The sequence below is a fragment of the Oryzias melastigma genome, linkage group LG14 (assembly GCF_002922805.2).
Source record: "Oryzias melastigma strain HK-1 linkage group LG14, ASM292280v2, whole genome shotgun sequence".
NCBI classification, from domain to species: Eukaryota; Metazoa; Chordata; class Actinopteri; order Beloniformes; family Adrianichthyidae; genus Oryzias; species Oryzias melastigma.
The window spans coordinates 14,179,722-14,195,481 of NC_050525.1; the positions used below are offsets into that span (position 1 = coordinate 14,179,722).

General features: G+C 36.3%; 2 protein-coding genes and 1 long non-coding RNA gene across 3 annotated transcripts; 1 reads left to right on the forward strand and 2 right to left on the reverse strand.

Annotated features, from left to right (window-relative positions):
- The first annotated feature begins 13 nt into the window (after positions 1–13).
- LOC118599663 lies at positions 14–9,790 on the forward strand. The gene is made up of 2 exons (XR_004949102.1): positions 14–143; positions 7,649–9,790. It is a non-coding gene; the product is annotated as an uncharacterized LOC118599663 (long non-coding RNA).
- On the reverse strand, positions 2,315–7,992 carry prdx4 (peroxiredoxin 4). Its single transcript, XM_024263164.2, has 7 exons — positions 7,757–7,992; positions 6,006–6,123; positions 5,800–5,916; positions 5,565–5,687; positions 2,814–2,944; positions 2,679–2,713; positions 2,315–2,424 (listed from the first exon to the last, which is right to left on the reverse strand). The coding sequence occupies exons 1-7, from the start codon at positions 7,953–7,955 to the stop codon at positions 2,374–2,376; spliced, it is 774 nt and encodes a 257-aa protein (XP_024118932.1). The 5' UTR covers positions 7,956–7,992; the 3' UTR covers positions 2,315–2,373.
- pdha1a (pyruvate dehydrogenase E1 subunit alpha 1a) lies at positions 9,066–15,622 on the reverse strand. The gene is made up of 11 exons (XM_024263150.2): positions 15,429–15,622; positions 14,790–14,858; positions 14,539–14,712; positions 14,098–14,224; positions 13,626–13,717; positions 13,359–13,451; positions 13,131–13,286; positions 12,433–12,504; positions 12,274–12,341; positions 11,771–11,879; positions 9,066–10,307 (listed from the first exon to the last, which is right to left on the reverse strand). The coding sequence occupies exons 1-11, from the start codon at positions 15,474–15,476 to the stop codon at positions 10,143–10,145; spliced, it is 1,173 nt and encodes a 390-aa protein (XP_024118918.2). The 5' UTR covers positions 15,477–15,622; the 3' UTR covers positions 9,066–10,142.
- Positions 15,623–15,760: the final 138 nt, after the last annotated feature.

The following is a 15,760-nucleotide window of genomic DNA, read 5'->3' on the forward strand; positions in this document are numbered from 1 at the left end:
GTTTGCTTCTGGAGTACCGCTGGTAACGAAGGAGGACGTGTGAAGCCAGGTCTTGTCATGCTACAGCCCCCTGCTCCTCCAGCGCCGAGGCCGCCGTCAGCGCGACACGTCACAGCCCGAGAGCGGCAGGAAAACGCGGAAGGGTAGGATGAAATCACCCGACAGCCACCACAAAGGCCATAATCTTTAGACCCCTGTTCGATCAAACAGCGCTGAAGCGTGCTGCACTGTTGTAAATTTAACAAGCTTCTGCACAATGGACAAGTCAGCTCATTTAGGACAGCCCGGGTTTAACAAAAGAGCACATTGGTGGATCAAAGGTCATTAAAGCAGAAGTTCAGATGGAAAACGATGTTTTTAAAACACATCTTATTGCTGAAGTGGTTTATATTTACAATAAATTAGCTTTATTCAACTGCTACATTGAAGTTGGTCCTCAAATCATAGTTTTAACATTTAAACAGTCGTATAAAATCTAAAATGTAATGTGATATACAAATAAATGTGGTGTTTATTATTTTCAAGCTATTAAACTGGATCTAACATACTTTTCAAAAAAGTAAACGAAGTAACACTAATATTTTTTTGTTTATTAAAACATCACCAACCCTTTTGTGCAACTTAACATACTTTAATATTTAAATTCTTTTTTTTTTCACTAAATTGTATTCTGATTTTATAAAAAGTGGACAAATTTGACATTTTTTTCTCCAAATGTTTACACTATCAAGGGGCCTTTAGACATGCAGATTTTTAATACAGACATTAACAATAATTTCATTCTTTGACCCCCCCCCCAAGTAAAAATAATATAAATAAAATAAAATAAACAAAAAAACAGTGTTTAGCATAATTAAAAAAAAACATTCAATAGTAGCAAATTGAGAGAAACAAACAGTAAAATAATACAAATATTAACGGCATAACAATGTATTTTATGCAATCTACAGAAAGAAAAAAAAACCCCAAGTCTAACCTAACGATTTTCCATTGCGCATCCTCTTATTTTGAAAAGACAAAGCTTTCTTGCTGGAGAGAGCAATTCATGGTTGTAATTTAGGATGATTTATGTAGGTGTCTTAATAAAAAACACAATCCTAACATGTAAATACATTAACATTCAACCTGGTTGTATCAAAAAGGGACAAATATATATATATATATATATATATATATATATATATAAACAAATGTGTTACTTCTACAAGAGAAGACAATTTTTTGTACTTTAGAAATTATGATTTTTTATAACTCTCTACAGAAAATGCATAAGAAAGTTAAAAATCTCTTTAACTGTTTCAACAGTTTCTCCATTAATGCCTTTGTTTCTTTTGATTTTATTTAATAGTTTCTTTTTATGGTATTTTTGGTTCAGTATTACATATATTCTTGTATGTTCTCCTTAGACTTTGTTCTCTATATTAGATGCTCCACTGCCTTGTTTTAGAGTTCATTGTTCCAAATGGAAAAAAAAGCCAATAAAAAAAATCTTGAGCAATTTTATACTTTTTAATGAAGTCTTCGGTGAAGATAATCTTTTTTTTTCTGCAGTTGGCAGACAATGTCTTTGCTGTAATCTAGATATATTACTTTGAAAACTAAATGTAATACCAGATAAAAATGCACACTTGGCATCTGTATGAACCAGCGCCAAGACTTGGTAAAATATTAGACATACAGAGAAATCCCGAAAACAGTGTTGCAAAATCTTTTTTTAATTATTAACTTTTAGAATCACAGTTGAACTTTTTAAAAACTACCCCTCAAAACCCCAGCACGATGAAGAAATCTCCCTGGTAGAAAAGCTCTTCTCTTTACAGGTCATATGTGACTGAGCATAGAGATTTGTATGGAAAGGAAGAGAGAGTGAACACTAAAGCTAGCAGTGGATACATCTTTATTTGGAATGGTAGAGAATCCAATAAATTCCAAAGCGCAAACTCAGTAAGAGGTGGAGATGGCTCGGGAGACAAGCCAGATAAACCTAATCTCAGAGGACAAATTGTATTGTTATAAGACTCTGGATCACACTCTTGATCCTTCTCGTCGACCTTACTGTGTGGAGATGGTGCCCACCAAAAAACCCCAGTGACCTGCCTGCACCCATACACCCAATGGTTGTTTTTGTAGAGTGTGAAGCATAAATATTTGCTGGGATTCTTATTGTAAGGCTCCACAGATGCATGATGGTATAACCTGATGTCTTATTTTGAGGTTGACCAATGAGGAAAGAAGCTAGACTTGACCAAAGAATGAAAAAAAAAATCATGATGCAATTACCTTACAGCTGTATTTAAGACCAAACATGCAGAAGTTTAAGAAAACAAATTTTATTTGAACTTGGATGGATTTCACAGAGTGAGGAAGTAAAGTTCAGTCTAATTTATCAAAGTACTTCAGCTTGCCTGAAGGGTCAGGAATGATCTGTGGAGGGGAAAAAAGTGAGTTTTAATACACAAAAATAGGACTACAAACAACAATGACAATTTGATTACCAAGCTGACTTTTTTTTTCCTCTAACATTCACAGGACACAATCATATGCAGGTTAAAAACCAAACATTTGTTCATGATCTATATAACGACTCATTTGACCAAACCAAGAAGGACTAATTTTCAAAAATGACGCTCTTCCTTCTTCCCAATAATAAAATGATTCATAACCACAGTCGTACTTACTGTGTCACTGCCTGGTTTCCATCCTGCTGGACACACTGTGGGACAAAAAAGTTTTTATTGATTAAAAAAGTATTTACAAGTATTCATTTTCACCTTTATAACGATAAGGTGTGTGAAAAACGGTGGTAGTTGTACCTTCTCCGTGTTTGTCGGTATACTGGAATGCCTGAACCAGCCTCAAGGTTTCATCTACAGATCTTCCTACTGGAAGGTCGTTCATGGTGATCTGTCTCAGGATGCCCTTGTTGTCAATGATGAAGAGACCCCTAATGAAAGCACAGAGAGGTTACTATTGGGAAGCTTTTATTTTCTTGTTAAGCAACGTTCACCGCCCTCGACGACGCACCTTCAAGTGACTCCTTTCAATGAAAAGTCTATGTAAACTCATATGTGTTCTGGGCTTCCGTTTTCAATACTCTTGCGTTCATGTGTCACAACGCAAGTTTCTATGACTATTTTTGGGCTCCACGTACAAAAAGCATGGCCAATGAACATGCATTGGAAATTAAACAAGGTTGAACTCTGTCCAATCAGGAACTTGGGTTTGGTAGTGATGTATGGATGGCATCCCTATTAACTCAGGCAAGTGCCAACCGTTTGAAATTGATTATGAAGGCAAAATTAATGATTGCGGTTTGCGCCCAGCTGGAATGATCTCTTTATAAGTCTTTCGTATATTGAAATAGAGCTGGGAAAGAAAAAGCCTAAAGAAAAATTGCAAAAGAAAGAAGAGGAATCCTTTCCCTGTTTGCCAAGAGTGAACACCATGGGCTAAACACGTTCAAGAAAGCTTGTTTGCCTCATAGTGGAGTTGGATGATTTGCTGTTGAAACCCCAAAGATTTGAATTCTGATTAATTATCTGCATCTTCCTCCATCGCACCAACTGTACTCATGATCTCCACAAACCCACTCTTTGGTCTTCCTCAAGTCCTCCAAGTGGCTTCAACCTCAGCATCCTTTTACCAACATAATCAACTGTCCCTCCACTCAACATCTCCAACCGTTCTCGTCACTCCCAAAATCGACCTCAAAATATTCAGCTCTGCCTCCTCTCTTTCTAACATATCACATCTGAAACCTTGTTCTACCTCTTCCGACCTGCTTCCATACACCTCTTCATCTATTTTCTACACATTTTTTGTTCTGGACTGTTGACCCTAAGTATTTAAATCCCTCAATCGTTCCACACGAGTTCCTCTCATTCACACACAGTCTGTCTTGCTGCTGGTCGTCTCTCTTCCAGAGCTGACCTCCATTTCTCTAGATTTTCCTCCACCTGCTCCCTGTCATCTGCAAACATCATAGTCCACAGAGATTCCTGTCTAACCCCATCTGTGAGTCTGTCCATCACCACAGTGAACCAGCAGAGGCACAGAGCTGATTCTCCAACCTCCAACTCTCATCACACATACAGGCCATCTCAAGACTGTCTTACAGCTCTCAAACATGTCAAGAACAACTCCCACAAACATCTATGCCGGGGGTGTCCAAAGTCGGACCTCGAGGGCCGGTGTCCTACATGTATCCCAACCAACCTGCCATTGAAGCTCCTTCTTGGCCAAACACACCTGATCCAGTTAATTGGCAGCAATTAAGGCAGGATTTCTGGTAAACCTGCAGGTGAGCGGCCCTCGAGGACCAACTTTGGACACCCCTGATCGATGCCACTCCAGACTTCTATACAAAACCACACCTCCTATTTCTGGATGGACTTTCTCTAGATCAACAAAAACACAACGCACCTCCTTCTGACCATTTCTGCTCCTAACATTCTGAAAGTAAGAACTGCATCTGTATGAAAGCGTACTGTTGCTCACAAATGCTCAATTCTGACGCCAGCTTAGCTTTCACTACCCTTTCCTATAAATTCATTGCATGACTCGGCTTTATTCCTCTGTAGTTTCCACAACTCTGCACCTCTCCCTTCTTAAAAATTGGCACCAGAACACTTCTGTCCCTCAGGCATCCTCTCACTCCTTTAGATCTTGTTAAACAACCAACCACTTCTAAAAAAACACTTCCATACACATTGTCAAGACCATCTGCCTTTCCACTCTTCATCCTAACTGATCTTTGCTACTTTCTTTACCTACTATTGTACTTGGTACTCAGTAAATGTTATTCATCAGCTCTTCAAAGTTATCCTTCCATCACAATTGTGGAATTTGCCAAAACAAAATCAGCTTCTCCTTTCTTTGTGTCAAACCTGACATTCAAGTTCTAATATGCCCTTTGGTTACTTTTTGCTTCCTCCACCTTCTGCTGCCTCTCTTTGAACTCCCGTCTGCTCTCTTCTGTTCTCACAGAAGCTACAAACTACCTGAACCACTTCAGTCCATTTTAAAGTAACTTGGTCAAACAACTAAACCTGATTTCATATCACAAGATCACAACTCAATTATATTTCTGATTTTATCTGTCAAATTTCAATTCTTAAACACTGTTTTGCTATGGACATCTGTTTTCACACAAAGAGGGATTTAATAAGAATTTTCTCATAAAATCTTTAAAAACGCTGCTGGTTTGCTTGATAAAAAACATAACTTTCAAATACAGTTTACTCAAAAGTGATAGATTATACTGATTTCATGGAGGGAACAAATGTACTACTCAGTGGTATTAATACTCCACTAAGAAAAATACAACCCAGCTGTAGAGAACATTTGTGATGAATTTAAATAGAACACAAACTACTTCCATCTAAAAGTATCTGTGATGAATCAGTTGGTCATTTCATCAAAACAGTCAATTCAGCTCAAATATAACAATAAAAAATAATTTTCAACAAATTTCCTAAAGACTGAAAGGAACAGCAGAAGATCAGCAGATAAATATGTTGTATTAGGCTTAAACCGTAATAATGCTCACAAATATGAAATGTTACCTAAGTGTGTGTCCTTGGTCCTCCAGGTAGACTCCATAATCCTTGGAAATTTGATGAGTAAGGTCAGAGAGTAGTGGAATTTTCATTTGACCGAGTCCACCCTGTTTCCTTGGAGTATTGATCCTGTTAGAAAAATAACAAAATATTTAAGAGCTCTGCTATAACTTCATCTCTTTGAATAAAGATATATTTAAAAAAGCAAAATACTAAGCAATATAATAAATAATACACACACCATGCTAAATGTGTGAACTGAGAGTCCACTGAGCAGGCGACCACTTCTGTGTTGATGGCCTGAAACTCGTGCACACGATCGCTGAATGCAATGATCTCAGTGGGGCAGACAAATGTGCTTAAAAACAAAAAAAAGTAGGTCATGTTAATGCCTGAACGCAGTCAACAAAAGCAAATAGGTTATGCAACTGCAAAGATGGTACTTACAAATCCAAGGGATAGAAGAAAAAGACGAGATATTTGCCTTTGTAGTCAGAAAGCTTCAGTTCTTTGAATTCACCGTTGATGACGGCTGTTCCTTCCCAGTGTGGAGCAGGTTTGGAGACTATTAGGGGGAAAAAGACACTTTATAGGATTTAATCAACATAGATTTTGTCTCTGGAGAAATGAACACGTTTTTATCAATTAAAAAAGAAAAGAAAAAAAGAATGATCAAAATGAAATTATTCAAATTAGATGAAAATTTAAACATGCTGGTTATAAATTTGGCACCACCTTATTTATGAACAACATTTCTACTCTGTAGTTTGAGGACTAAAAAAAAAAAAGCTTTTTAAACAGTAATTGGACCAAATTAATCAACTCAACGGACCATTTCAAATTTTACTTTTTCTCCTTTTTTGTAAAATATTAAATTTGATGACTTTTTAAATTATAGAAGAGTTGTTTTTTTGTTGGTTTGTGTTTAATAGCTAATTTATATTCTGGTAACATCTATTAGATTTTTGAAACACATTGAATGTTTCAAGAGTTGTTTAGATCAGAAACTTATGCATCAGATGAACACTGTTGATGTCATTAATAGAAGATGTTTTGTTGTTCATGATTGTCAAATAAAATGAACCTGGACGGACGAGCAACAGTTATTTTACTGTGACTTGCAGCGACTTCACTAGTTGTTCACACGAGAAAATTCTTATCCTCCATACTTTAGGAAGAGGTTAAAAAACGAATTGAAAGACAGATTTAAAAATAAATCATTAAAAGCACCCACAAGATTATATATATATATATATATATATATATATATATATATATTTCTAACTAAAATTTTAATTAAGCCACATATTAATATTTTTACAATTACAACACAAATAATTGTTTTTTTTTATTCATTATTGATGATTATTCATTGTGTTAATAATTGCAAAAGGGGTAAGTTGTCAGAGAATACGATGTTGCACAACAGCTGTGCGAAAAACAAGTGACAAAAAGAAGAAAAATAAAGAACTTTCCGTGATATACATTGAACGTGTGCCGATTCCTAAACCTAAAGCAGCTTCATTTGTAAACTAAAAGGGAGCAAAAGGGAAGAATGTTAAAATTAAGAGAAGTATTGCAGATAGTTTAGTAAAAAATAAATTTGGACTTAAAAGTTCAAAAGATGTGCAAAAATCTATTTTCCCCTCTCCTTTCTTAAAATAGAAGTGAAAAGAAGACAGTTTAACCAAATAAAATGAATTGTGTAATTTATATGTCGATTCAAAGGTTCAGTTATATTTTGGAGTAAGAATAAATTACATTATTTGTTAAAAGTTTGATTTTACAGTATTTTATTAACTCAAACCATTTTAATTGATAATATACTGATAACAAAGCTCTTTACCTTGATGACCCGAGCTAATGTGAGGCCTCTAACCTGAACTCTACCATATGTTTGAGCAGAAACTACAACAGTGTGTTGACACACACGTTACAAGCCCTGCAGAGTATTTCAAAGCCTGTATGTTCTAAACACTCTTATTTACTGGTGTTTTTATGTGTTTAGAATAGCCAAATCACGCATTAGGAGGCGGGGAGATGAAGCACCGCCATGCATTTCAATAAGTGACGTGTCTTACGACCCACAGGTTCAAACGCGGGCCCAGCAGAAGATAAGACACGAGAATGTCAGCACGTGACCGGAGGAAATAACCTGCACAGAACAATCGGCAGGTCGTGGAGCTTCAAAGACTCACTCTTGGCTTTGCTGAGGTGCAGGGAATGGTCAGAGACGGGCACGCGGAACGCCTCTCCGGGGTAGACGTGTCCTCCAGCGTAGTTGTGGCATTGGGAGTTTTTGCCTTCTTCTGCAGACGCGACGGTGCCCAGCAGGAGCAGAGCGGCCAGCAGAGCGCAGAGGAACTCCTTCAGGGTGCAGGGCAGACAGGACTCCATGATGGAGAATCAACAAACACGTAGCGGCAGATGAGGAGGAAGGAACTGGGAGGAACGCCTTCTGGAGTCTTCTTCTTCGTGGGATCATTTCAGGGAAGCGGGACTACTGATTGGAGCACCACTGCCACCGTGTGGACTTCATTAAAACAGCAGTCTGGAGCCACTATGGTAGATCAATGGGTGACGTCAGAGATGAGTCTTCCATCTGTGACTCTTTAGCCTTAAAGAAAAATTCTAATAAATTTGTTAATTAAATTTTGTAATTTAAGTTTTTTATTTTTTGATGAGGTGGTCTCATATTAGTAAAATAAACCTTTTTTGTTAACCATTCATGGCCTTGCATGCTTTATTAATCCTCCAAAATACCAGGCAGTCATGTTAAATCTATTGCCAGAACTATTTAGTATTACAATAAGTTTCAAACACACTAGGAGAACTTAAATTAAGTCTATAGAATTACATTATACTGACTGCAAATAAATCTGCTGCATCATGTTTGAGAGTATTTTATTTTGAAATGAACTTGTGTGCTGCTGTCAGAATAAACTCTTCTTGACTTTATAGTTAAGAACCATTATATTTAAGTAATAGTACCGTTAATGTGTATTGTATGTATTACTGAAAAAAATCTCTATTTATGGACATGAGAATTGACATTTTTAAGAGGATGGATACTGTCTTTTTACATTTTTATTTTTTACTCTTTGTTTTTTAATCAATACTTCACTTTATTTCTTAAATGAGTTTGATACATCTGTGTGAGTTCTTGTCGAATAATCTACAATTAAAACTATTTCAAATTGGAATAAATTAAAAAATCAAAACCAATTGTTTCTTGAATTCATTAAAAAAATGAACATGCTTACATTTGAAAAATGACAAGGGGGCCTTCTTAGTTGTTTTTAATTTGCATTTAAAATTAAAGTATAATGAGGGTGTTTTAACCATTAAATGTGTACAATGAAAGCACAGAGACAATTATATCTTCCAATCTTTTTATTCTCCCCATAATGTAACCGTTTTTCCCAAATATTCACATCACAGCCACTTCAAGTTGAACTTGAACTGATATGAAAAAAATAAACATTTTGTATTAAGAACTCTTTTTTCTGCTTCTATAGTCTCACTAAGGGTTTCATAAAATGTTCAACATGAACCTGTCTTTAAAAAAAAAAGGTTTTTATTAAACTATTAATGTGAAATTCAAAGTCAGCTACAGAAGGGCTAAAAACATAACACCTCATGTCTCTTAGGTTTGAAAAGGAAAATTCACATAGATGTATGTACATCAGTTATCTGCCATAACCATGTTTACATTTCCTGCTGTTGCTATGGGGAATTCAATGACATTTTTTAAAATATTAACAACAAAAACACTGATTGAGCTTTAAATTTGGGTTTTTTCAAATTAACTTAGATGTAAACAGCCCAGTCCTGCTTCAGAACCTCATTCTTTCTCTTCATAGCTGCAGGTCTGTCAGGCACATCTTTGGTTTGGCAAAATAAATATATGTATGTGTTTTCATCCCCCCTTTTTATACACAAAAAGAAAACACTGTTTTTTTCAAAATGACTAGCATTCCTATGCTGCCTTTTCTCATGTCTCTGTTTATTCTTTAGTCCCCATGGATACAAAGTCAAGTAAAATATGTTTTGGACACGATGTGTTTTTGAGAGGAAGAGTAACGTTACTTTTTATTTCAGATTTATTCCTGTACATGTGAGGACTAAACCTGCTAAACACAGGAGCCGGGATTGATGACAGAATGCTTCAAACACATTTTACACAGTTACCACCATTATTAGTACTTCAGTACATTAAAAAAAATAAAAAATAAAAGGTGAAGTTATGAGATTTTAAATAGATAAAGTAAAATAAAAGGAAAAAAACTCACTGATACAATGGGATAAAATGAACTTGAGGTCAATTTGTGTTTTATCAAAGTTATAAAACATAATTTGTGTTTTTCTGTAAAATTTTAAATTGATGACAAAAGGGTCAGCATACATCACAGCAGTGTCAAGAACATGGAGAGTGTTCTACAAACTCAAAGAAGATTTGTAAGAAGTGAAGCAGAGCCATAAATCTGTGTCGATGTGAGAAATCTGGTAGCTGTTATTGATTTACTTACAGAGAAAATGGGTACTGAAAATGCTATTGGCTGAAGCAGAAGAAGAACAAAAGATTTAGCTGACGGACTTGAGCTTGGCCCAGGGGTTCGTGCCACGCACCTCCACGGGTGGATTGTTGGAAAAGATGTGATTGCACAACTCTTCCAGAGGCGGCTCTGGATCTGTGGTGGCAAACTGAGCAGCGTCTTCAATTTCTTTCCTCACCTCCACATCAATCACCTACAAAGAAACACACAACAGGAGCAGATGTCAGACAAACACAGTTCATTTATGTCCCGAAAATCCATGTTAAGCAAAATGAGCTTTGAATAGAAATCGTTTCAATGAAAAAAAGAAAGTAAGTACCTGTGAGTAATTAAGTGAGTACGCAAATAAGAAAGAAAATAAATAAGTAAGTAAATAAACAAATTTATTGCCAAAAATCTCCATAATTGATTCTATTCAATTCACCAGAACCTGGATCGATTGGATTCTGATTTTTTTTTCTGATTATTTCAATCCTCTAAATTCAGTTTGATTCAATTCAATTTATAGTTTACATGGTTTATACATTTAGACACATCTGTTTAGAAATATATTAATAATCTATGCATGTTTTGAAGATATTTATAATATTATTAAAACCACACAGTGTTAGATGGAATCACAAACAGAGAAGCTCCAACAATTGTTCTCCTCTCCTGGAGGGCGTTTCAGTTTGGCCACTAGGTGGTGATCATGCTATAGTATTACACCTTTTTCCAGAAGAAAAAGAAAGTACAAGTAAAGAAACAGAGCTTTAGACCACAAATGGTTACTTTAAAATAAATATTTCCTTAAGAGTTTGGAAATTTAATGCCTGATAGTTTATAAAGATGTTCATTTAGTCAGCAATGTATGTTTAAGTCGACCGAGCGTTAGCATTAGCCGTCCTATGGGAATCCCATTATATGTTAGCATCAAGCTAGCGGACTTAGTATTATATGTTTTGCTATCTCTACTTTTATATATCGATTATTGTTCTATTAAGCTTGGATCGATACAGATCGATAGATCGATTTTTATCAACCCAGCCCTAAAATAAATGTAGCAATAAAACCAAAATACTACAGAAATACAAAGACACAAAAAACACAGTAGTTTGTGTTTTTTTGTGATTCTGAAAATGTGTTTACATATCCTAGGAGACAGTGTCACACATTTGATTAATTAGAAAAAAAGAAAACTCACTTAATAATGACAAAATGAATGACATCCAGGAAAATAAAATAAAACATTTATTATCTGTTATTACTGAATGTCTCTTGATAAGCATCCTATTGAAACAATTAACAATTAGAATTATTAATGCAATTCAATGGGATATAATAAAGGTGGAAAATAAATGTTAATCTATGTTTAATCTATGCAGGATATAATTCTGTAGATAATAATTACAGAAAATATGTCGTGATACAAAATGTAATGTTTGTAATCCTATATAAAAATTCCTGCATTAATTATTTGTGAAATGTTCAGAGCTCTACTCAGGGGTGCTTACTTTAAAAAAAAGGTTTTTGCACAGGAACATCAGATAAGCTCCACACTGAAGGATTTATAAATCTTTTAGCGCTGATCTCGTGGTATATTTACTATATAAACTTGTGAGAGTTTTTTTATCTTAAAAGTAAGATTTAGATTTTACAAACAATAGTAAATGTTACCTTCAGCTCTTCCACACTCGCCATGTTGTTGCTGAGGAGACGATCCTTCAGCAGAGAGATGGGGTCACTCTTACTGCGGACCTCCTGGATCTCCTCACGGGTCCGGTAGCTACAAAGGTAAAGATTGGTGCAGCCATGTTGTAGAAAGGCACTTAAATAATCATCTTTTTATACTGTAAAGGTCTCGATTATCACTCATAATAAAGGATTAGGAAAAAACGGATTTCTCAGGTTTTGTGTTAATGTAGAAAACATCAACTGAAAAGAGGGGAAAAGTTATTTTTAAAAATTGCATCAGTTTATAAAAAATTAGTATTAGTGCTTTGTGTTGAGCTGATCCTCAATCTGAGGTCAGGATGTAGCAAAGTCACAGAAACGTTAGAATCAACTGCAGAACAGGGACAGAAGCAAAGGGGCAGCAGCACAGAGAACAGCGTTAAAATGCAGCTTTATTGACAACTCAACAGTGACAAACTCTAAGAACAAATGAGGAGTAAATGTACCTGACGCCAGGATCGCTCATGCTGTGACCATGATAGCGGTATGTCTGCAGTTCCATCAGAATGGGGCCCTGGGGAGCAGTGGGACAGCAAACTCTCAAAATGACCAACAATTCTTCTTTATTTTTAATTTTTTTTTTTTGATCTAGTGAGTAAACAAACCTTGCCAGACCGGCAGTGATCTGCTGCAAACCTCGTTGCTTCACGAACACACAGAACGTCCATCCCATCAACCTGGAGAGAAAAATAAAACCCAGAAATTAGAGCTGCTGGAAAAAAAGTATCATTTTTAACATTTAACAAATTCTGAAGGATATTTTTAAATTAGATTTTTTTTGCTCATTTAGCAGCACTTTAAGGATAAACTCAGTGGATGGACACATTTTGAAATGTAAACAAAGAGAAGATTTTTAAAGTTTAAAGCTCTAAAAATGTTTACTTTTATAAGTTAGTATTTAGACAAAATTTTTAACAAGATAATCAACTCAAATGCACTTTTAAGAGTTCAAAACATTTATTTCTAATATTTGTAAATGAAAAAAAATTGTTATTTAGGTAGAAAATAATAAAACTAAATCTGTTTATAGTCATCTGCATCAAGTAGAAGTTGGAGGGTAAATGACTTATGAAGGTTGAATTGTGTCCAAACTGGCCTCGGCGTTCCCAAATTTAACACCTTTTGTGAAATAACTTCTGAATATGATGTTAGAACTTGTCGAGAAATTTGAGCGTTCCCCTCCGTCCTTTAAAAACGTGTTGCTCTGGTCAAAGTAAGTTCCCCCCATGTAATTTTTTTTTTTTTTACATAATTCTCTGTGTTAGGAAAAGAACGGATAGAAGGGCAAAAGAATGAAGCGTACCCTAAGTCCAGGAATGAACTCTCCTCTCTTGTAGTAGTCTGTGCTGGCTGCAGCTCGCTCCACTGAGGTTCCCATGCCGTACCTGTTGTTCTCACAGATGAAGATGACGGGCAACTTCCACAGAGATGCCATGTTGTAGGTTTCAAAAATCTGACCCTGTGGAATTCACATTGAAAAAAAGTTGAAGTAGATATTCTGGCAGACTAACCAGAGATTCCTGAGTCATACCTGGTTGGCAGCACCGTCTCCATACAGACAGACACAAAGCTCATTATTGCCCTGATACTTGCAGGCCAGGGCAACGCCGGCACCAAGAGGAACCTGAGAGGAAAGTCAGCCATGGAAGAGTTTTAATGTCTCTTTCTGTGAGCAAAAAGGCTGCAAAAGGATAAATTCATTACACTTTTTTTTTTTTTTTACTTAATATTTCACATTTTGCAGAAAATACTAGCAATACGCATCCAAGAGGCTTGTAACAAGTATTTAGTCACATACCTGAGCTCCAACTATTCCATTTCCACCGTAGAAGTTTTTACAGTACATGTGCATAGAACCTCCTTTGCCCTTTGCAATGCCTCCTCTTCTGCCTGTAAACACAGAGGCACAAATGATGTCAAGGAACATTCAAGTAATTGTTCAAACTGAGCATCACTACTTCAAAGCAGGATCATCTTCACTTCAGGTCTGGTAGAGCTGATGTGAGCATATAAAAGTTTGCTAGTTTGATTTATTGGTTGTTTGCAGGTAGAAAAGTCAAGACTTTTACTTTGAAATGAACTGATTTTAGTTAGTCAAACTCTCCTGCTGCTCTACACCAGAAGCCAACAATCGACAAAAGTGAAGCTTTTCATAGAATGAAATGACAGTATCATCAGATGAAAAAACAAACTACTTTTTTAAACTTGTGTGACTCAGTGGAAATTCAGAAACATTGTTTGAAAGTCATTCTATTACACTGCTGTCACACCTGTGAGTTCAGCCATAATCTCCTTCACAGTGCCTCCCCGGGTGTAGGTGTAGCCGTGGGCCCGGTACGCAGTGATCAGGTGATCGGTCAGGTTAATCGCCGCTTCGATACCAACAGCACAGGCTTCCTATGACAAGAAGCAAGTAGCTCAACATGTAGAAATGGCAAAACTGTGGTATAGTAGAGGTGTAGTGATTCATTTAACAATGATTCGATCAATATCATAATTTGCGGTTGCTAATATGATTCATAGTCAATATTGGTTCATTTTGAATGATCCAATTCACCGAACCTGGGTGTCTTTAGCTAAAAATGTCAACAAGTAAACAAGAATTAGTGTCCAAACCATTCACATTTTAGTTTTAAAAATGTTCAGCCCACAAATCAATTCATTGATTAATCATTACACTCCTTGTAAGGAATTAGATGAGCTTCTTTAACCTGGCCATCATACAAGTGGCAGAACCCTCTGATGATCTTCTGCTTGTACAGCTGGTCAGCCTTCAGCTCCATCCGCCTCATGGTCTGCATGGTGTGGTAATACTTCAAGCCCTCCTCCCGAGTCATCACCACCTCAGTGGCTGGAGCCTCATCCAGTTTGTGGACATCACATTTCTAAAGGGTGACAACAAATATGAACGCACATCAGGGAGTTTGAAAGTCCTCCTGAAAGCTTTGGATTTAAAAGTTACCTTTATTTCAAAAGTAGCCTGGGTTGTGAAGTCTGCATAGGAGCGAGCGGACACAGCAGCTGCAGCGCCCTGTTCAATGACAGGAGTAGCACATCTTCCAAATCAGTTTAGGTTTTAGAACCAGTCAGCTCAGCTTTAACACCAGCTCTAATTCAAGTTGGAAAACTAATTTAGGGAGAAAAATGGACTCTCCCTTTATTTTGAAGGAATGTCTTCCTCAAACAGCGGATAGTTTCATAACAAGCAAAAATAACACAGGAAGCTTTAAATATATATTAGTTTTATGCCTAATAAATAAACTAGGTGTTGCTAATTGTCGGCTAGCTTAAAGTTCTATTAAAAATATGTTTGTAGCCTTTTTTTAATAGCTTGCACTGTAAACTAGTTTTCTTATCAACAACAGACGCCCAGATATGTTGTTAACCGCGGGAACGGTCCAATTACCTAAAACCTAAAACCTTAAGATATAATCACATTCGTCATATTTTTCGTTCCAAGCCAGATTCATTTGGCAGTTCGGCCTTACAAGGTCAGAACCAGGATGTCCCGTTCTTATTTTTATAACTCCGAACGCATCCCGAGAAACCCACTAACGCAAAGCTGACGTAGTCTGCGGGGTAAAAACATGTTAAAACTTACATTCCTCTGAGCACAAGCTCTCAACACATTGGAGATATTGGTCAGCATCTTTCCCGGTTCGGTTCCAGTCGGCAGAAATCCGTCCTTCCGAAAGCCCCTGTCCTTCCGGCAGCAGTCTTCTTCTGCGCCTGTAATGGCGGTAGCGCGGACGGTGCTGCCACCTTGTGGTTTGGAAGGATTTAGCAAAAACAAATGTAATGTTTATCACTTTTTTATGGAATAACAAAAAATATAATTACATAACATATTAATATGTAATAATAATTTAAATAAATGTAATAATGTGCTATTGTCAATTGTTATAATTTACTAGAGGGGTTTTCTGATACAAT

Coding starts and splice junctions, on each gene's coding strand:
- prdx4 (XM_024263164.2), bottom strand. CDS start 7,955: ATGGAGTCCTGTCTGCCCTGCACCCTGAAGGAGTTCCTCTGCGCTCTG. Junction 5,917..6,005: donor TTCTTCTATCCCTTGGATTT/GTAAGTACCATC, acceptor TTTGTTTTTAAG/CACATTTGTCTGCCCCACTG. Junction 2,945..5,564: donor GACCAAGGACACACACTTAG/GTAACATTTCAT, acceptor TGCTTTCATTAG/GGGTCTCTTCATCATTGACA.
- pdha1a (XM_024263150.2), bottom strand. CDS start 15,476: ATGCTGACCAATATCTCCAATGTGTTGAGAGCTTGTGCTCAGAGGAAT. Junction 14,713..14,789: donor AGGCTACTTTTGAAATAAAG/GTAACTTTTAAA, acceptor GTCACCCTTTAG/AAATGTGATGTCCACAAACT. Junction 13,718..14,097: donor GATTATGGCTGAACTCACAG/GTGTGACAGCAG, acceptor CTGTGTTTACAG/GCAGAAGAGGAGGCATTGCA.